Source organism: Phragmites australis, chromosome 1, assembly GCF_958298935.1.
Source record: "Phragmites australis chromosome 1, lpPhrAust1.1, whole genome shotgun sequence".
NCBI classification, from domain to species: Eukaryota; Viridiplantae; Streptophyta; class Magnoliopsida; order Poales; family Poaceae; genus Phragmites; species Phragmites australis.
In genome coordinates, this window is record NC_084921.1 from 36,739,043 (window position 1) to 36,761,679 (window position 22,637).

The window sequence follows — 22,637 nt, forward strand, 5'->3', positions numbered from 1 at the left end:
TCTCCTTTCTGGAATCGATTATTTCGTTTCTGGATGCTTGGTTGGAAATTTGAGAAAACTTCGATCTGATGACAACGATGCGGCATAAAGTGGTTGATTTCATGTTTACTTGGAGTGTCCTTTCCTTCTCTTTTTTTTTTCTTTCAGAGGAGCTTGGAGTGTTTTTTTTTTATGGACCTTGAAGCATCTTTCTGAGCACATAACTCTGGATATATAGGGATTGTTTGGCATGCTCTAGTTTTAGATTTACTCTATAGATTCAAAGTAGAGGAGATTCATTAATGGTTGATGGCCAAAGTACCTAATATCTTCTTAACTAGGTAGACTGGTTGATTTTTTACGGGGGTGGATTCACGTTTGGACTAATGTTTTGATTGCTCAATGTGATTGTGTAGGGAAGTGAGAAGATCTATAACCGGCCTGTTTCATAAAATCGTAGGGCTTCCTCTAGATCCATTGTGGATCTTTATCTGAAGCCCTGCCAAATACCCATGATCGATTCTCAAGCCCAACTCCAGATGTGCCATAGCAGTTGAGATGGGCCGTTAAGCCTTGTGCATCATGCTCACCACCAATGCGTTAGTCCTTATGTAGACAACGGATTTTTTTAATTTTTTATTTCAGAAATTGTAGAAATATACACCTATTTTAAAAAATTGCAAAAATAGGCCCTTTTCACTCGAGCAATATTGATCGCCCATTCACTAGGTAATTTGTTTCAAAATCATAAAAATATCATGTTTCAATGCTCTCAATCTTCAAAACACTATTTGAATAGTCATGAAAAATTATTCATAAAATTTGTGGTGTAGATAATGCTATAATTTAGCTTTCCACAAAATTTAAACTCTAGTCATTACTTGTACAATGAGGAAAAAATCAGTACAAGAAGGGACATTTCATGCGAATAAAAGCATGGGGAATGCATGCATGATAATTACGCATGGGGGTGGCGATTCACCGCCACAATTTTCCATGAAAAATATTGTAGGAGTAGAAACATATAGACAACTCGCGTACAATCATTGTTTATCAGGTCGAATATGGGATCCAGAAGCACAAGACAAAAATCCCCGAAATAAAATTCATAGTAACATAAGCTAGCGATACACATGTCTACTTACCATGTACATACGTACTGTTGCTCTACGAACCGTACATCACGCCGATATCAAGCAGCTTACCCATGTAGGTAACTACTAGCAGTTACGTAACATGCATATCCATAGCTGATTCTCAAAAATAAAAATATCTATCTATACTTGTATACTTCTATAAAATATATAAATTATGGCAGAACATAATGATCTTTATTGTTCACCCGAGTTGATCAAATGGTTATCGTACAAAGATTCTCTCCATTCCTCCTTCTAAAATACATTTAATCTCATATTAATCGTCTTCAATATCTAGACATCTAATATTTATCTTCTATATATTCTAAAAATAAATTCAATCTCTTATTATTTGTTTTTCATATCTAAACGTCTAATATATACATTCTATACATAATTATATCATGAATTAATTCTACATATATAAAACACGTGTACAGTTGATAGTTCATAGATACAGTCTAGCTGATGAATCCGTTGGTCATACCAAAGTCATCTAGATTATCTGTACGCTGATCAGTAGAGGAAGAAAAAAAATTCTCCACATAAAGCTAAAAGTCGGCAATTCATATGGGACTAGGATTGTTTCTTTCTTGATCAAAACTGTCCTAATATACATTAATAAAATAATAATTTAATGGAACAACATGCTTCGTAAATCGTAGATATTCCTAGAGTGACCCCTTCTTCAAACAACATCTTAGGGGCGGTTGATTCACCGCGTTTTGACTCAGACCACTTGTGTTTAAATTCTTGTGCGCACCTTTATGTACATGAGAGTGAGGGTGGTTAGGCTGAGTTTTTTTTTGTTGACTTTTGTGGTTTTTGGCTTTTCCTTTTTGCTATTGGCTTTTACAATAAATTTGTAGCTTCTCAGCATATCAAAAGCTAAAAAAAACTCATCTCAATCAGCTTCTTAACTTTTAGTTTATTTCCTCAAAAATCAGTTTTTCAGTTTTCTAAAACCAGCTCATTGCTGGACTGTTTGATTCGGCTTCTGACTTCTGAGAAATAGAAGCCCAGAAAAACCGAACCAAACTGGCTAAGTCTCAGTCTCAATGGAAAGGACATGACCACATTTCATGTGGTTGTGGATACTTGGCTCATAGTCTTTGTAGTTCTAAGCGTGTGTGGGTACACATATAGCTACTGGCAACCGTGCATGTATTTCACACACGTAGAATTAATCTAAGATATAGCAATTCAAAGAAGTTAAATAAAATAACATAACAAAATAGAGATTTGCTTACATAAAATTCACAATATAATCATGTAATTTTAGAGTAAGAAAAATGGTGAGTACCAAGACATAAGGATGGTAACATGTGAGATCAGGACTGGGTGGAGCGAGATGCACCCTATCCGAAACCCGAGACATCAAACTTGACCCAACCCCAAAATTCTTACCGGGTGCAAAACCACCCCGACCCCGGCCCAAGCGGGACTCAAGACTCGATGGGGGATCCGAAACCCGATTGCGATGCGGGTCACAGGTGAGGGGGAGGTGCCGCATAGGAGCCGCAAAGGGGAGGGGAGGAGTGGTCGCCCTGGACCTGACTCGAATCGAGGCACGGTGCCTCACGAGTGAGAATTAAGCTCGGCCCCGAACTCGACCTGAATAGGGGCCCCGACCTGATAGTCTTGCGGGATAATTTCTACACCCAAATCTGTTCCCGTTAGGTCTGAAACCCACATGACTTCGACCCGGCCTATTGCCATCCTTAGCTGAATAGAAGGGTGGAGGGGACGATTTATGAGGGAATGAAAATAATTCTCGTATAGTATCTTGGTGTAAAGATATAACGATAGAGGCGACCTCCATGGTACATGGTGATGGAGGTGAGGTGCAGATGGTGACACACCCTCTCCAGAAAGCTAATGTTGTAGGTGAAGTACAGGAAGCGGAGAAACTTAACACTGTAGGTGAAGTGCAGGAGGTGTCGCACTCTCTAGAGAAACTTAATGATGAATGTATAAAAAATAAATATCTAATGATGAATGTATAAAAAATAAATATTTGATGTCTAGGTATGAAAGATAAATATTGGACATCTAGGTATAAAAGATAAATAATAAGATATTAAATAATGTATTTTTAGAAGGAGAAACGGGATATAAATTTATACGATGATCATTTGATCAATTTGATGGACAGTGCAGATCGATTGGATCTATCACAACTCATATATTTTATAGGAGTAGAGATGCATACATATGTGGTATGGGTGCATGATAGTGTGAATGGATACCTTGTAACATCAACAGAGGCGATACATAGTATAATTTAGAATTAAGTAGAATTGAAATTCCTTTGGTTTATATTGATGTCTCGCATGTTGGAAAACCTAACAACAATGTCTTTGATGAGAGAAACCTTTTATTTAAAAAAAAAAGACCAAAAGCTCTTCCTTGTTGCATTGGTAGATATAAGAGAATGCAAACACCAACAAAAACGGGTGAAGACACCTCTTGATCAGCACCGAATGTTGCAGATCTTGTTGTTGGGTACGTAGGAATTCCAAAAAGTATACCAGTGGAAGAAGTGGCATAATATGGGAGAAAAAACATGGAAAATTGCATCAAAGTTAGGCATGCAGGGCTGTCAACCGAGTCGCCACCATAGTTCATGATCTGAATTTTCATGGAAAATAAGTAGCAGAAACAGACAGCTCACCGTTTATCGTTTATATATTGATTCGGTCTCCAATAAATACTTTGACCATTATCCTTTTCTAATTGTATATTATCTAAAGTTATTAAAAATATAATCATTTAAAATTATTTTTTATTGCAATTCAACTAAAAATCATTTTCCAATGACAAATCTTAGTTTGTGTATATCAATGATCAAAGTTACTAAAATTTAACCGCATATATCTCTAACGATATCTATATCAGAACGGAGTGAATATCTACTACTAACGTGTGGTGTGTGAGCATGTGTATGTGCTTGCGCCTGACTTGTATAAAAAAAGTTGGTAACATCATTACAATGCATTAGTGTACTAAAATGAGATGAGCAAATTCCCTTCACGCTCAACATTTGTTTTCTCTAGTTACAATCAAACAAAAAAAAATCAAACAACTACACAACTAAACCATGGTTGTTATTCACTGTTCAACCAAGCGCGGAGTTTACTCCAGCAGTTAGGCACAACCGCACAAGCCATGAATGTACTAAAAAATCGCCACTAGTTTTTTTTAATACTTTCTCTTATATGCATAAATTTGTGCCATGCAAAAATTTGAAATTTCAGCGTCTGCCTGGCCCCTAGAAACCGCCAATTTGACCAAACGAACTAATTCCAACAAAATTTCACCAGACCCCGACTGACCACTGACCAGTCAGTTCTACGTACGAAGACTCCGATTGGATTTCTCCGGTTTCCACTACGGCTTGGACGCATGGATTTTCTCCACAGGCAGCCTACACAGATTGACTCTGATTTGGCCACCAACTGGCAGCGCTAGTGATCTTCGACTTGAGATCTTGGATTTGCGCGTGTATTAAACGCAGGTCACGTAAGCAAAAGTCCTCCATGATTGGCAGTGCTTGATAATCAATCAGCCAAAGAGATGCAAAGTCGTCTTTTTCTGCGGGATCAATACGTACTTTCCACGGGAAAATATGCAGTTCAGAATTCAGACTGGATATGTCAATGTAAATTGGACCGAAGGAACCCCGTAGGAATGGAATTTCAGCGTACTATTCGGTGCTTATTACGGACTTGTTGATGACGCCGTGTTCTCCTTCCAGAAAAATGGCGAATGTCATACCTATCTGATAAGATTAGTCTCTGACTAACGGGGCATGCGCGTTCATGCACGTAAGCGGAAAAGGACGCCTCGATTCTAGCGCATCTTCGTAGGCCAAAATAAAGGAGATCAGATGGAGGGAGCGAGGGACACGGATCCTCTACATTAATGACTATTAATGCAGAGGATTACTGTTTTGTACAGTAATATGAGTCTGTTGTTACAATCCTAAGCATTAATTAATCACTATTGCTGCACATTACTGTAGCATCAGGCACTATATCGTACTGTAGCAGTTGATCCAATGTATCCATCGCCAAATCAATAGTTGTAGAATGCTCCTAATGCACTCCACTGTAGTCTCTGCAGTCAGCTCCAACCGAGACCTTTCAGTGCTCAGATATAGGCCCTGTTTGGTTGGGCATTTTCTGTCAGAAGCTCAATCAAATCAACTGCTAAGAAGTTAGCTTTTGAATAGATAAAAAATTGGTTTATTACGAAATGAATTAAAAGTTAAAAAGCTAGTTGAAATGAGTTTTTTAGTTTTTGGGGTGCTAAGGGTGCATTTGATTGGAAGTCGAGGTTGGATGGGATATGACCATCCCTGTTTTTCAGGATAGGATGATTCAATTTTCTGTTTGGTTGGATAGATGGGTAGGATGAGCCAGTTTTCTATTTGGTTGGTGGGATAAGAGTGGATAAGATGAGCCAGTTTTCTGTTTGGTTAGATGGATTGGATGAGCTGAGTTAGTTATAAATTAGTACATCACATGAGAAGAATATTAGTGATTTTTTAGATTTTTGGAAATTTATTGGAGCCAATAAAAATTGTTAGAAATTATAAAAGTAGATTTATTTAGAAAATTTTAATTAAATATTGGCTTATATTTTTTAATCAAACTAATTAAAATAGGTTGATAATGAGCTCTAGTTTGTCCATAAAAATATTTAGAATTTTTGAACTACTCTTATAATCTAAATAAAATCGAGAATTAAATATAAAATATAAAATCACACGTACCAACGCTCGGCAGACGAACGTGGACGAGTCCATCCGGGTTTTTTTACGGGATCGACTGATCCAGGATCTTCAACGAATATTCCCTCCACATGGATGGTCCTGTCTGTTTCTGACCTTGAACCAAACAGTGGGCAGGAGAAAAAGGTGGATGGAGCGATCCCATCCAGCCCAGGACGATGAACCAAACGCACCCTAAGAAGTTAAAAATTTATTGCAAAAATCAATAGAAAAAACCATCAGTCGAGATGACAGAAGCCAACTTTTCAGCACAAAAGTCTCAGCCTAACCAAACACAGTCATACTCCCTTCGGTCAGAAGAAAATGTTTGCTTCTGATATAGTGGAGCGAGTGTTTGATGTAAGCATAATATTCAGACAGGGTACTTGGGTAGGATATGCCAAATTATATGGAACCAAAGATTATATGAATAAACTGTTCCTTTATAGTCAAAATCACATTGAATCTGCAAATTAGGAACACAAAACCATGATACTAAGGGATCTGAAGAAGTACACGAAAAATAAGGGAAGCCGAAGAAAGGTTACAACTGAACGCACTTGCCTTACAATCTCGATGGATTGGGTACTAGAGTAGTGTAAACTAAATGTGCATCAGAAATCCGAAACATTATACACGCAACCTCTCGTCAAGATGTACATGCCTAACTATTAATGATTTTTTACTGTACATCTGGACTACAAAAGTCTAACAAGGTAAGTCGTCAAGTCTTCCAAGAGGACCAAGCCAAACTTCTCATAATCAATTCAGAAAGGGCCACGTCTAAAACTTGTTTTCCCCAATTATTCCTTGGAAGGAATAATTCAACCATGCACCCCTATATAAAGGGTTCCATGCTACCACTACTTCACCACCAAGCCAAAGCACGTACTACGTACGCAAAGGCCTCTCAGTTAGCTAAAGCTTGTACTCATCTCGTCGTCTCGAATCTCGATCTCGATCACTACTCAAAATGGCTGGTAATCTCAAGTGGCCGCCAGGTTTTTCCCTTCTCCTCATTGCCGGCATGGTCGGCATCGCCAGTGCCGGCAACATCGCCGTGTACTGGGGGCAGAACGGCGGCGAGGGCACCCTGGCCGACGCCTGCAACTCGGGCAACTACGCCTATGTCATCCTTTCGTTCCTCACCACCTTCGGTAACGGACAGACCCCGGTCCTCAACCTCGCCGGACATTGTGACCCCGGCTCCGGCGGCTGCACCGGCCTCACCTCCGACATCCAGGGGTGCCAGTCGCAGGGCATCAAGGTACTCCTCTCCCTCGGCGGCGCCGTCGGAAACTATGGCCTGTCCTCCACCGATGACGCCAACAGCGTGGCCAGCTACCTGTGGGACAACTACCTGGGCGGCAGCTCGTCGTCCCGGCCGCTGGGCGCCGCCGTGCTGGACGGCATCGACTTCGACATCGAGAACGGCAACTCGGCGCACTACGACGACCTGGCCAACGCGCTGTCCGGGTTCAGCGCGCAGGGGCAGAAGGTGTACCTGACGGCGGCGCCGCAGTGCCCCTACCCGGACGCGTCGCTGGGTCCCGCGCTGCAGACGGGGCTGTTCGACAACGTGTGGGTGCAGTTCTACAACAACCCCGGGTGCGAGTACGCGAACGGGGACGACACCAACCTGGTGAGCGCGTGGGGCACGTGGACCAGCAGCGTGAACGCCGGGAACTTCTACCTCGGCTTGCCGGCCTCGACAGACGCGGCGGGCAGCGGGTACATTCAGCCCAGCGACCTGACGGGGACGGTGCTCCCCGCCATCAAAGGCGTCGGCAACTACGGCGGGATCATGCTGTGGAGCCGCTTCTACGACGTGCAGAACAACTACAGCGGCCAGGTGGTGGGCAGCGTGTGAGCATAGCTTCGAGTACTTCTTGTTCTGGTTACCTCGCTAGCTATATAGTGGTTATTGGTTAAGCTAACGGACTAGACAAATAAGAGTGGATCAGCAGACACACTAGCGAGTGGCCAAAATCTAAAAATAAATAACATGTGGCATCATATTTTTTAAAATATGATAATATATTGATATATTTATAAATTTAGCATATGTATTCGGCACATCATTTATGAAAAACCCGATTTCGATACGCGAGGCGTCGAAAAAAGATGGATCCGACAGTTTTCTACATCTCAGGTGTCGAAAACGGACTATATTCGATACTTAGATGTCAAATACGCACAGACAACAACGGTTATGATGATTTTTTAAAGTAAACTTACCTCTTATTGTAGGTTTTATGCATATTTAAATTTATTTTTATTTAAATTAAATTAAAAAGAGAATATCATGTATGAGTGTGGTATGAGTGCCTACCACACGTATGAGTATGTCATCGTAAACTTACCTCTTATTATTTATTTTAGTAAATATGATATTATATTATTATCTATTTTTAGATTTTAACCACTAGCGAGTGCCTACCACGTATGAGTACGTCAGATTCTACTCTTGTGCCCGTGGGGTGTGGACTCGTAGTACGACTTTCCGTTACCCGATGAATAAAAGTTGACCGGCAATATATATACGAGTATGTTACAAAAGGAGTAAATTTCTCGCATCTTTGAATGCATCCGCTATCAAGGCAGCGGGAAAAGATGGAAACAGTAGGCGAGCAAACTCCTCGGCGGCGCGTGCGCTCGGTGTTCCACCTGATTGATTCATGCGCCGCGCCCGCGCTCAGCGACAGCGGCTGGACCAGACACGCAGAAATGCCCGCCTCGCGTCGTTTGACCGGCGCAAGTGCGCGACGTTATCGATTTTGGCGAGTGGTCGCGCGCCAGAAACACACGTTTCGAAGACGAGGCTTGCACCCGGGCGGCGGGCTTCTCGCCGTCGGTCAACGGCTCGAGATTGCGATCGACGACACTCGCCGTCGCAAGTCAGACCGGCCGAGACGCCGTTCAACAGTATTATGTGCGGTCGGATCCTTCTTCTCGCCGTAGTGGCCATCCTCCTCCGCCTTTTCTCGTGGATGCCAGTTGGCCACGGCCACAGGCCGGACCGGGCACGCCGCCGCGGCCGCGTGATGGGACAAGGTCAGGCGCGCGGACGGCGTCGCCGAGACCTGCCGCACGGGCCTGTGCGAGACCGTGATCATCGGGTTCGACAACCGGTTCGGCCCCAGCCGGCCGGCTCGTCGAGGATTGTAACTGCAAATCCAACGAGGACAACTGTACGTTACTACGTACCTCAGCGGCGACGGCGTGCGGGCCCTCTTCACCCTAACCTAACGGCTGCAAGCAAGGGACTCTCTGAAACAATTTGACGGGCTGGCTTTTACTATTTTTCTTTCAACATATAAAATGTAAAGTGTATTTACTATTTTCACTCTTTTTTTTACGAGCCACTCTTTCTTTTCTTCAGTTTTCCTTTTCCTTATTATGTTCTACCTTTTCCTTTTCGACTCTCTTTTCTCTATTTTTTAACACATAAATGTGACGTGCAATTTTTTTTGTTTCTTTTTTATTGACCTAGCGGGCCTTTTAGTTCACGAGCATGAGATTGGTTGGATTCGACATTTTAAGTGTTTGATTCAATATTTTAGCAATTGTTTACTTAATAGTTTTTATTCAATATTTTTAAAGTGTGAATTCAATAATTTCACAAGACATGTTGCTTCAACATCTTTTCATTGATCCAACATTTTTTAAGTGTTGACTCAATATTTTTACTAAGATCTCGCCATTCATTTTTTTTTTGTTAATTCAACATTTTTATTCTCACCCACATTTCTTCTTTTTAAGTGATGATCCGACAATTTTTTATTTCAATATTTTTTTACAGATTTGTTATCACAACATTTTTTTGGGGAAGAAATGTTGATTCGATATTTTCTTATTGACTAACATTTTTATATATTCAATATTTTTTTAGTGTCTGTTCTTTAACATTGTTTTGATTCAAAACATTTTACCTATACAATATTTTCTTAAAAGTAGATCCAACATGTTGACTCAATATTTTTTTTAAACCTGAAAATTCATTATAGATTTTTTATTAAACATTTTTATTCTTACTCAACATTTTATTTTTGTAAGTATTGATGAGTTATTTTTATTTCAATGTTTTTTTACAGAATTACTGACTCAATATTGTTTTGCAAGACATGTGGCAACATTTTTTTCTTGAGTCAACGTCTTTATCATTGGCTGATCTTCAACATTTTTTGTTGATTGAACAATTTGTACCAATCCAATATTTTCTTAAAAAAAGGTCTATCAATTTTTTTTTTGTTAAATGTCAACTCAATATTATTTGTACGACTTTTTGTAAGTTTTGATCCGACAATTTTTACTTTAATATTTTTATAGAGTTGCCGACTCAACATTGTTTTTGCAAGACATGTTGCTTTAACATTTTTATATATTTTAACATTTTTTTCAGTGGCTAATCTTCAACATATTATGTGCAACATTTTTTCTTCCGTTGAATTCCAAATCATAGACAAATTGTATTACAACAAGCCTACGGTATTCCCAAGCTACAGTTAAAACCGCATAACAAAATGATTGGACATATACCATTTTACATGGAAGGAAAACTAGAGAAGTACACAACAAATGAGAAAAGAATCACAATACTAGCCCTCAGTACATATCCTGCACACAAGCTAACCAAGCTCATGGAAAACTAGTACTACCAGCATGGTATTATTATAACCAGGCCTTCGAGATTGCCAGAAGACGGTAATTTTTTGGTTGATGTCCGTCACAACCAAAAAACCGCTGTGCATTCCGCATAATCAGACCTTCCTAACCTGAATGTTATGTGTGGATTGTGATCTCCAGATGGGCTGTTTGCCACTTTGAACGAGTGCAACCTCCTCGCCGTCCTTAACCATACCATGTTTCTGTGAAATGTAGCATCATCTTAGGGGATCTATCTTGGATCCTTGGTGAAATAAATGGTAAAAAAAATGTGCGAGGTACAGATATTTAGACTATCTTCAACAATTTTTCTTTCATTTCGTTCCCTTCCGGTTCCCTTCCCCGTTCTCACTCCATTTATTTCCATCCATCTCCATCAGCTTCTTTTCGAGAGGAATCGTGAAGGGAAATAAGAGAAAATTCCGTCCTGAAGGGAATGATCTTGGGAATCCTTTCGTGACGGGAACTGTGAAGGGAAACCATTGGAGTGTTAGATGGAACGAAAATCCCATCGTGAAGGAATTCTAGCCTCTGAAGAGAAACCGTTGAAAATAGTCTTAAGGCATAGATGCAGTGTACAGGTCTGACTACCTAGCTATGTGAACAACTGCATTGTAGCTTCATTTACCTGAGCAACATCACTTTTGTGCAGCATTGGACCATAGGATACGAATGTGATTTCCCTATTTCAGATATTCCAGCCCAGCTAAGTTTGCTATTTACAGTCCACTGTTTCTAACAAAACATAAGGTTGCAGGCTGCCACTCTCAGCAAGCCCGTCCTTTTGGTTGTTTGACGTACCCATGCTTACCGGTTTTCTGTAACTATCTTGGCTGAGCAAAGTGTTGTACTTGCTGCTTCAGACGTGTACGCCCTCTTTGTTTATAAAGCATAGGTTTGGTTGGCCCATTAGCCCGATCATGCCTCTGATCTGGTCATATTCTACATCAAGGTGCCACAACCACTACCTGTACTATTGGTCCAAACTGTGGCCGTTGGTAAACCTACTCTAGAGTTTACAGTGCTATGTTCAATTCTTAATGCAGGCTGTGAGGTTATTTTCAATATTGTATGTAAAGGTCCAACTGCTGCTAATATAAATATTCGATAAAGAATTGAGACCGCAAGGATAGCAAATGACGTTCTTAAACTGGTGCCAGAAATAACTAGAAGAGATAGATTGTTTAAGTCATTACCAGCAAATAAGACAAAGCATCACGAAATGTCTTCTCAGCATCATCAGAAAATTCCATTTGAACTGGACATACACCTTGGTACAAAGCCAATCGTTGTCTAACTCTCTCCCTATAAACAAACCAGCAACAATAATTATTTGCTTAGATATGCAAGGATTGTATGAAATAACGAAAATAAGAACAAAAGGAGAAAAGTCAACCAAACAAGCTAAATCTGGGATACGATCTGTTTCAGATTAGTTGCCCCTCATTACCTAGGAAATGCCAATAGCGGATAGTTTACCGAGAAATTTCATAGGAAACCCTACTTCCTTTCTAAATAAGTATCAGGATAAGACTTCCCGATGAAGCATTTGGGGATGTCTTCACACTTAGTATTCATCCAATAGTAGAGGAACTTCACATAGTTGGGTTCCCACGCACTCATTAATTGTGAAGGCCATCATCTAGAGTTTATTTAGACAGCCTATAAAAACCTACAAAATCTTGAAACATCTTCGGTGTACTATGTTGGTTTCCTATAATGCATGTCTTATGTGTGAACCAAAAAATCGCATATATGATTCAAAGTAAATGGGTACATGGGTTCATCACTAAAACTAGACTAAGTAGTACACATTAAATGGAAATGATTGGTCCAAAGGTTATCAAATATCAATAAAGTTGTTTGGTTGGACAAGGCAGTCCGCAGCCTAATTGGCTGTTTTTACAAATTATGATAGATTACGAGGAAACAGAAACTGATTACTAATTACTAAACTGATTAAATTCAAATATTTAACAGCATCAGTTCTTCTATCTCCAATAGGACATCTTCAGTTCAATTAAATAAAACATGCCCTCAGCAGACATTATATTGTTGAGACATGATAACGGGATATATAAATAGGACTGTAGCAGCTTTATCTTGTAGGCTGCATGCATTGGAACAAAAGATCAGAGAACTTACTGATCTGTAAAGGCAAAAATAGTGCCAGATGGCCGATAGTGACTAAGTAGGATAGCCATAAATCCTGTCCTGGTGAAAACCACTATTGATGTTCGAAGAGTATTTGACATCATTGTTGCATGGTACACGAACATTTCGCTCATGTGGTTCTACAGAATGAAATGTGGTTAGAAAATGGAATAGCATATCATCATGATGGAGAAAGACTGGAGAAGATGTCAGACCTTGAAAACATGACCAAGATCAGCAGGTGTCTCTGCACCAGGAATAGTTGCCTCAGTTCTCAGGGCAACGGTGTGCATGACCTTAACAGCTTTCAAGGGAAATCTGTCAAAAAATCAAGTTATTATGCTTAGTTTTATGTCTCTACACTGATTTTCAACATAGATCAGGGGAAATAAATCACAAGGCTTGCAAATATATGACATACTAACCAAAAAAGGCCAACTTTTAAACCAAAACTAGAAAATTCCTTTACTCATAAGATCACAACAGAATTCTTCAAGCAGCTATTATGCCTAAGTTACTTCTTTGAATAATTGAGATGGCATCAAATCCATCAAACCAGAGGCAGTTCATCATAAGTTTGATAGGATTACCCCAAATATCTAAACTTCGATGGAAACTAAAAGAATATACATGACACTAGTCCAGATTTGAAATACCAAAAATACACTTAAACAGAATATTCCATATTCCGTATAAGGAAACAAATGGGACAAGAAATCCTGCCTGTAACTGTATATTTTTCGTACGGATTCATACTGTCAGCTACTCCCAACGATTCAAAATGTATGATGTTTAGGATATCGACATGGTTTACAAAGTGACACTTTAACTAGCAATTTCTATGTAAATATGACATTTCAAATCAAGTTAATTAAATATTATGAAAGTACTTTTCATGGTGAATCTAGTAACATTTATCTTACATTGTCAATCTAAGTAATTCTTTATATATTAATGGTCAAGGTTAAAAAAAGTTTGACCGGTAGGAATCCTAAAACGACATACATTTTGAATCGGAGGGAGTTTGCTAGTATCTGGAACTTTTGAAGAATGCGATCACCAAATAACAATACTGTAGAGCACAAAAGTATACTAAAACAGCTATTTAATCATGGAACACAAATGAAATAGTCATACTTTTTGTAAAATAAAGAAAATTTAATGACATGTGTGGTCATATGGTTAGCTAATAACTTAATAAGACCAGTTGAAAATATCTTGTCATGAACAAAAAGCAAAACACACATACTTTCCATGTGCAGTTTCCCCAGAAAGCATAACTGCATCAGCACCCTCTCGAACAGCTATAGCAATGTCTGAAATTTCTGCTCGGGTCGGAGTTGGATGAACAATCATACTTTCCAGCATATTAGTAGCAACAATAACAGCCTTTCCCATGCTCCTGCACAGTCTAATAATTTCTTCCTGCACGACGGAACATGAAATTTGAGGAAGATGAAAATGCCAGTCACCTTTTTGTGATAAAAAGGGATAAATTTTATTGATTATTCATGAGTAAGCACTGGAACAACAGCTTCCAAATTGGACAGAAACATATATGCCATATTGCCATGTATAAACAAGAAAGCAATGCAAAGTAGTCCAAGCCATAGTCACCAGAAACCTAGGTCGATCGGGTCAAGGGATGCGGGTGTCAAAAAATGTGGGTTGAAGGGGGTAGTGTTCTTTGGGACGCTAGTTCGAAATGCAGAGCGTGACCCTAACTAATCCGGGTTGATGACCTGGGTCGATAAGCCATAATATGGCACATACTAGTAGATATAAAAGATCCACCATAAAGTTAAAAAGAAAAAAAAAAGAGAAGAGGAAGAAAGATGAGATGGGCTGCCATCTTATGGTCACAACTAACGTGCGCAGCCACTGTCTCTGTTTCCTCCTCGCTTTCTCTCTCTTCTCCCACGCAACGAAGCGTTGCTGGCCTCAAATCGGCCACCGTTGGCCAACAAAATCGGTTGCCTATGGCCTCCACTTCCATCCAGTACTACCAATTTCACTACTGCCCCCCAATGCCGCATTGTGGTCCTATCTGTTCGCCGGTGGCGGGAAGTCCTGTTCGATGCTGGCGGCCTCCTGCATCTTACCAATTGCGATCGTGGATGGATGAGGTTATTCTAACCCTAACCCTAAACCTTGCTCGGATTCCATGTTACTTTGACTGGAAAATATGGGAAGAAGATAGTCCATCCATTAGCCTTGATGTCAATATATAGAATCCTCATATGGGCCAATATGGGCCTAGATATATACTTAACAACGATGAGCCTGTTTCATTTCGACCCGCAAATTGGGACGATGTTCTGGGGTCGTGGAACGCGGCATCGACCCCAATCCCTATGGCTATGGTCCAAACAGCTACATAGGAATATAGGTGTACATTTTAGACTTTGCAGTGCAATGGCTTGTAAGAGATATGATCAACAGCATTGTACCTGCAACAGTGGCACCTCCTCAATAGGTAGTTCAGCTCCCAGGTCACCCCTGGCAACCATGGCCTATGATATTCAAAATTGAATTGGTTAGTTCCCTCAAAATGTCATGCCCTTAAACTAAAATCAGAACAAGGAAAATAGAACAGAGGAATATTCATCATTTCCCACACAACTCAAGACCATTCACGCAAAGATGAACCTTTTGATGGCATTTTACTAAACCCAAGCATAATCAAGATCAGATCCTTACCCCATCAGATGCTGTGATGATTGAATGTAGGTTTGGAATGGAGTCTGCACTTTCGATTTTCACAATTACATGTATGTCAGCACTGCAGCCTGGAAATAGAATAAAAATGAAATCAATACATTATGGGAACAGTGCATGATATGATTGTTTATACAGTAGGAATGACGATTACTTCTGAGATAATCCTTCAGTTCGTGGACAACTTGAGCATCTTTGACAAAAGAAACAGCATAATAATCAACCTGATTTTCCACACCAAACTTAATATCGTCCCAATCCTTATCTGCAAGTTTGAAAAAGGTGTATGAAACAAGAGCATGCGCATTAGATACATTAGACAAAGAAAAAATTGCTGACTATTACCAGTGATTGATGGCAAGGTTGCACTCTTTCCACGAACGTTCAGGTGACGCCTAGATTTCAGTTCACCTCCGTCAATAACTTCACATTTCACAGAATCTTCAGTTTTTGACTTGACCAACAATGACATCATTCCTCCTAAAAAATGCATAAAAATTGGTCAATACAATCATGAAGAAAAATCATTGAATGCCAAAGATACATTAGAGAAGAGTCAAGATTGAACAGGATGTTAGACACGTATCTGACATAGAACGTAATTGAATGGCTAATCAGTTATGCACAACTATGTAAGAAGCAAATTGATGTATGTGACTTTCATCTCAGGAAAGTTGCTACAGTACTTAAAGTAACGGTGCAGACCATTATTCTCATAATTTACTTATGTACAGACTACAGTCAAGCATGTTTGGAACACTAGGTCAGAACATTCATACACATTTGATGCAGAATTCGTGCTAGTAAAGATCGAAAGGCCCTAAGGAAGCAACATGGCATGTAAGTGGTGAAAGTGAAGCATATCATTATGATTAGCAAAACTAGGAAAGATTACTGCCATAATTGATAGAACTTGACAAGGACCACTATGCAAAATTTAGTATTGGGTCTATTTTAGATAAAGCGATTTTATGTATCCAGATTTCAGAGATGATATGTGCAATCATGTGGCACTGGAGAAAACAAATGAGCTAAAACATAGAATATATGAAAGGGAACAGCATATCGGCATACCATCTACAAGGAGCATGTCACCCACTTCTACATCGTTAACAAAGTCGTCGTAGTTCACGCTAACACATGTATCAGTCCCAACTCCCCTTTTGATTGTAAAACTGAACTCTTGGCCGCTTTCCAGAAATATCGGTTGAGGCAAATCTCCACTCCGAACTTCTGGTCCCTGATTTGTAAATCAAGGCAACATATGATGAATGAAATGCAAAATAAAAAAGGTTCAATTCTATTTATCATTAGTATAGCAAATAAGTTGGTAGCATGGGCTTAAAGGACTAATAGTAAGAACTAAAAATAATACAGAAAAACAACTTCTTGTTTTTCTTTTGAAACCAAAGGAAATCAGCTTCTAAGGATGAGAACTATCTGTCTATTTGTGGTTTAGTGTAGATGCTCTGAAAGAAGTAACACCAACCTTCGTGTCAAGCATAATAGCAATCACATTGTCTCCATGTGATGCATTATATTCCTTCACTAGATCAATAACTTTCTGGTGTGATGCATGGTCTCCATGTGACATATTAAGCCGAGAAACGTTCATGCCAGCCTCAGCAAGTTTCCATATCATCTCTCTTGTGTTAGTTGAGGGACCGATGGTACAGACGATCTTTGTCTTGCGCCGTACATTTGGTTTAGACCACACACCATTTGCTGCAGTTGCAAGTTGCTGAATAGCCTTAAGGTGCTGGAAGTTTGCTTCTTCCTATCAAAGAACAAATATTATTGACAATAAGTTTCAAATTTCAACTCATAAGGTGCCATTCTAAAATGTACAGTTATATCATGAGTAACTGGAACATTCATTTCACAAAGCATGCCACACTAGCAAACTGTACATCGTATTCAGCAACAACCAGCAAATAATAATTTAAGTATTATCATTGATCTTGAGTTATCATAGCTTACTGGAAACGTGGCCTTGACAAGACTGAGAGAATGGAGATTTGACCAAAGCGACAACCGTATTCATCAGAGGAAGGCGCTTTGTAACAAAATGGCCCTGTTTAAGCGCAGGATTGACCAGGTTACCTACCTCTACAGCTTTGTCATTTCCTAGCTTTGGGATTCGCTAAGAGTTTTGCTTACATATTGCATTCACTTACTACTCAAATCTTGGTTCATCTCATTTTTGTATATTAGGTAATGTTGTTATATTAACCTATAGACTTCACGTAGCTTCCACTCATTCCTCGTTCCCCAGGGATCTTACCTTCCTCGGGTCTAGTGTGGAAAGGTGACATAGGTAGCACCTCATCTCAAATAACTCATCGGTGTTGATATATTCTAATTTAGCTCAGGGATTTTAGTACTTTTCTATGGCTGTAAATGTGATAAGTAATGGGGTTTCTGCTGACAAGTATTCTCGTATGTGTTTTTGGGAGGAACAGTTACAAGACAGGTAACCAATTCAATGGTGTCAATGTCATTTCCGCAAATAGGACATTAAATCCATATCCAGACAACCTCTAAACCAATAAGTCGAACAAATCCTAAGGCTCAATCAGAAGGAAGAAATGGAACGTTTGCGCCGTAATTTACATGTTACAAACTTACAACGTGTTATAATTAACAAAAAAGGACGGATAGACAGAAGATGGAATGCACAAGAGTACGAGCCAAAATTCAATTGTTTCGGTGGGCACATACAGAAAATCTGATAATGACATCCCACGGACGATTCCGCTCTCTAAATTTCGCCGTCACAAACTCGACAGTGACCGTAGCATGGCAAATCCAATTTGACCGTCAGGGAAAGCCAATTTCACGCCCTTTCAGCTCTCGAAAGTAACCCGTAACCTCAAAAACCACGTCCCCATCCCAAATCCATCCACGGATGAAGCTTGATTCCCCAGCCGGTCTCCACCAAAGCGGAACCAGCCAATCATTACGAGGAGGAGGCGATACCTTGACGGCCGCGTCGTCGTCGGGCGACACGGGAAGCACCTCGGTGTCGGCGCCCGGGGCGTGGCTTATCACGGACACCACCTGTGACTCGCGTCGGTCCCTTGCTGCCACGGCCCCGCTCCACCTCTCCGTGCCCGCGCCTACCGCGGACGGCAGCCTGGCAGCCGCCGGCCTGAGCGCGTCGGCCCCAGATACACCGCACAGAGGCCTGGCCGCAGCCGCCGCAGTGCCCGCCGCCGCCACCACCACCTGCGCCATCTCGACTCGGGCGAGAGATTTGGAACCGGTAGTAGAGACTAGAGGAGGGGTGGTGAGGCGAGGCAGGCGTAGGCGTGCGCGCGTGCGCGGTGTGGGTGAGGTGGGTTTGGGTTTAAGGAGGGCAGGCTGCCTCCTGGCTGGCTGGATGGCTTCGTCACTCGTCCGTGCTGAGCTGGGGTGGGGGAGGAGGCGGCGGGGCGCTGAGCTGGCTGCGTCGTCACTCGTCCGTGCTCTGCTGCCTCGGCGGGCAGGCGCATCCTCACACAAACAGTGCTCTACGTTGGGTCTCCGCTTTTCTTTTTTTTTGATGAAGTCTCCGGCGTGGCTTTTTTTTTTTTTTTTTTGATGAAGTCTCCGCCGTGGCTTGGCTGCCGGTTTTCTTCGATCCGGTCACGAGGACCGCAGGAGCGTGACCTCGGAAGCGCTGGGCTTGGGCCCCGATGGCGCCTGAGACGTTGCCACCGGGAAATGGAACCTGCCATCAAAAATACATATCGTGTGTGATGAGATATAATCTCTAATGTAAAAATTTAACCAGTATATTTATTATAATATACTTATAAAATTTATTATATTAATATTTTAGAGAAAAAAGCTACCGTGTTCATTCTTAAGGTTATGAAGTTACGATATTAATTTAAAATAATATTCAATTTGAATAAAAAATTCAAAAATTCATATTGATGCATAGAAACAAAAAATCAACAATTCACTATTTTTCTCGTGTGATGCATGATAATTTGACAACTACTACTTAAGATAGTAAAGTCAGACACTTAAGAAGCAAATAACACAGAAATTGCAAATATATATTTACATTCATCTTTTCAAAGTAGATAATGATATGATAATTTTTAATATTTATCAATTAAATATGGCAAATGATATATCTGAAATTTAAACAAATATATAAGGATCATGCAGATGTGAATGCTATCTCTTAAAGAAAGAAGAGAGCACAAGGAAGAAATAAAGTACAAAGAACAGTAAGAAGAGATTTAATATTAATCTGAGAGGTTGCTCGATATTTTTAGCTTGATGTCGGCAACAGATTCAAGGGAGCATGTTTGAATTTATGTGAGAACCAAGGTTTTATGTTTGTTTAATTTTTTTATTCAAACTAAATTAAAAAGAGAATATCACATAAAATGATAAAAATGCATATAAATATAGTATTACAAAGGCTTAATATTGATCTGGGAATCAAGGTTTTGTGCATGTTTGAATTTTTTATTCAAATTGAATTAAAAAATATAATACCATATGAAATGATAAAAATGCATATAAATGGAGTATTATAAAGGAACTCACTTTTTCACCAAATAACTAGGGTTAGAAATATTTTCATAAATTAGTACATCACATGAGAAGAATATTTGTGATTTTTTTAATTTTTTGGGAATTTATTTTAGGTATTAAAAATTGCTAGAATTTATACATGTACGTTTATTTGGAGAATTTTAATTAAATACTGGCTCAGGATTTTTGGATCAAACCAATTCAAATGAATTGCTAGGAAGCTATAGTTTGCTCATAAAAATGTTTAGACTACTTTGTACTTCTAAATAAAATCGAGAGTTAAATAAAAATATAAACAAACATGTACAACCAGTTTCTAGCTTCTTTCTTTGTGAGCGGCACAGCATTGGTTAGCTATATTCGATACCTAATGGATCGAATATGACACTATTTACCGTATTCGGTACCTGAGGTTTTAAATATAGACCATTTTTTACTTAAAGTGCTGAATATATTGTACCGTGCCGTATTTAATGTACCGAAAATTGTTGGATCCATAGTTTTTTTGTCTCACGTGCTGAAATCGGTGTTAGGTATGATACCGTATGTTAAATACATATATTGAATTTACAAATTCACTAATATATTATCTATTTTTGACAAATACGATACTGTATGTTATTTATTTTTGAATTTTCGCCCTCCACTCATTCATGAGCGGAATACGTCTACCGGAGTACGCTCCGCCGTACGGGGCTGCTCACGTACGATTTGGGAACCGGGCCACTGCACAGGGGCTTAGGTCATCTGACCAAGAAGCATCACGTTGGCTTTGAAGCGGCTCCCAACCACTCGTAGAAAGAATGGGGCATCGAAATCAGACAGGGATCACTTTGGGGATACCCATTTTGGGGATGCCCAGGGTTATAGCCAATTGTCTGAGGGGCTACTCTTCTTTCTCTACTACAGACTGCTTTGATCTGTTAGGATTACAATTAGCACAACCCAATATTTTAAGGAGCTTTATCCTTTAGTCAATGAGACTAATATACTTTGTTTAGCAATAATGGATGAAGGGACACGAACTTGTTCTTTCGTTTTGTATAAATCAACGTGAGTGTAATGAAAAAATCAACAAGATTTTATTATGTACTCTATTTGCTGTCTATTGTCTCATTTACTGTTATATTGCAACACGTTATTATGCACTTTACTCTACGATCGCTACTCGGTCAAACCGATCCATCTACGGTACAACTTCATCCAACGTGAAGCATTCAGGCGCCATCTATTATACACAATGCATCGGTAACAACACATGAACACCACACTCGCAAGAATAGCATAGAAGAAGAAGCAAAGAAGGAAGTACACCTTCGCATGTACCATTAGAGGGAAATGGTCGACGCTATCATCATCGTCATCCACGCTTGGTAAGCACAAAATCCTTTCCGTCTCCCATAGTGTCCTTCCCCTAATCGGATCCAGTGGATCCATTGTCTTCGGATGAGGGGAGGACGGGGACAGCCTGCTCCTCAATTGCACCGACGGCAAAGGTATCATGCTAGTCCACTAGGTGGCGCCTAGCCATGCCTCCTTCGGCAGTAGCCTCCTCCCACGGTAGTGCCATGCACTGCCTTGTGAGGCGACATCCTCTCGAGGCAGTGACAGACGTCCACTAGGTCGCCAGCAACCGCTCGAGCGGCGGTGTTCCTCAAAGATTGATGGCGGTGTCCAACCACGCTCCCCGACAGTGGTCCACGGTGACGAGCCCATCTAGTGGCACCAGGTGAAGACACCAAATCGACGGCCAGATCTAGGGCGCTTCACCCTAATTCGGCAGTAGCCTGTCGCACAGCAACTCCGCGACGATTGCCAACTTGATCCGGCACAAAGGGCCACCCCTACACGGCGGTGACAGTGGTCAGCTTGACATGCGATGACGGTAGCGTCCGGCCAGCCCCGAGGCGGCGCTGCCCTCCTGGCCAGGGCACCCAAAGCAACGATGATCAGCCCAGTTGCAGCGTCTAGCCATGCGGCGTGATGCAAAACAGGCGCCCGACTGAATCAATGGTGGTGGCTAGCCGAGGTGGCGGCAACCAAAGACGACGACCGGCTAGAGGCAACTTAGGGGTGGTTAGGGCAAACCCTAACCCTAAACCACCCCCAACGCCTGGCATATACTAGGCAGAATGATAGCGCGTTGCTGCGTCCGTCTCGAATAAATATAATGTTGCTGTGCTCATCTCGAATAAATATAATGCTGGAATATTGTGTGATTTGTAGGTTGTAATTTGAAGGATATGATTAGTCTTTATTTATTTATTTATTTTACAGCTACACTCATTGGAACGTTGCGATTGTAGTTTTTTTATTTAATACGTCAAGGTCTATGGATCAATTATGTATTTTTTCTGTCAGGTATTTATATGTCAAGCTATTAAATTGACAGTGGTGTAATTCTTTTTATCTAATTTGTTTTTTTTTTTGTCATTGCTGTTTTTTAAGTATGAATCATCAATGGTGAGGGAAGCGGAGATCTAGAATTTTTTAATCTAATTTTGGGCTGGCGGCTAGATTTTATCTGGTCCTACGTGTATGAGGTAATAAATGGGAGAAGTATTAATTTAATAGTGAGGTCATGTTTTTTTTTTGCTGGCGGCTAAAGTTTCCGCCGACGACTAAAGTTTTTGAAGGGAAACGCTGGATTTTATCTGGGTGTACGTGTATGAGGA

General features: G+C 40.4%; 2 protein-coding genes across 2 annotated transcripts; one reads left to right on the forward strand and one right to left on the reverse strand.

Moving 5' to 3' along the window:
* The first annotated feature begins 6,776 nt into the window (after window positions 1-6,776).
* Window positions 6,777-7,994, forward strand: LOC133917100 (acidic endochitinase-like). The gene has a single exon (XM_062361078.1). The coding sequence runs from the start codon at window positions 6,863-6,865 to the stop codon at window positions 7,757-7,759; it is 897 nt and encodes a 298-aa protein (XP_062217062.1). The 5' UTR covers window positions 6,777-6,862; the 3' UTR covers window positions 7,760-7,994.
* Window positions 7,995-10,394: 2,400 nt separating this feature from the next.
* LOC133917109 (pyruvate kinase isozyme G, chloroplastic-like) lies at window positions 10,395-18,941 on the reverse strand. Its single transcript, XM_062361089.1, has 12 exons — window positions 18,406-18,941; window positions 16,916-17,203; window positions 16,501-16,666; window positions 15,772-15,906; window positions 15,581-15,691; window positions 15,409-15,497; window positions 15,159-15,221; window positions 13,958-14,133; window positions 12,924-13,026; window positions 12,700-12,848; window positions 11,751-11,859; window positions 10,395-10,757 (listed from the first exon to the last, which is right to left on the reverse strand). The coding sequence occupies exons 1-12, from the start codon at window positions 18,661-18,663 to the stop codon at window positions 10,650-10,652; spliced, it is 1,755 nt and encodes a 584-aa protein (XP_062217073.1). The 5' UTR covers window positions 18,664-18,941; the 3' UTR covers window positions 10,395-10,649.
* Between the last annotated feature and the right edge of the window lie 3,696 nt (window positions 18,942-22,637).

What these genes read in the sequence shown, in the direction of transcription:
- LOC133917100 (XM_062361078.1), top strand. Translation starts at nt 6,863, where the DNA reads ATGGCTGGTAATCTCAAGTGGCCGCCAGGTTTTTCCCTTCTCCTCATT.
- LOC133917109 (XM_062361089.1), bottom strand. Translation starts at nt 18,663, where the DNA reads ATGGCGCAGGTGGTGGTGGCGGCGGCGGGCACTGCGGCGGCTGCGGCC. An exon ending in CTATTATGCTTGACACGAAG is followed by an intron (nt 16,667 to 16,915) that starts GTTGGTGTTACT and finishes TTTACAAATCAG; the next exon opens with GGACCAGAAGTTCGGAGTGG. An exon ending in GGGGAAACTGCACATGGAAA is followed by an intron (nt 13,027 to 13,957) that starts GTATGTGTGTTT and finishes ATTTTTTGACAG; the next exon opens with ATTTCCCTTGAAAGCTGTTA.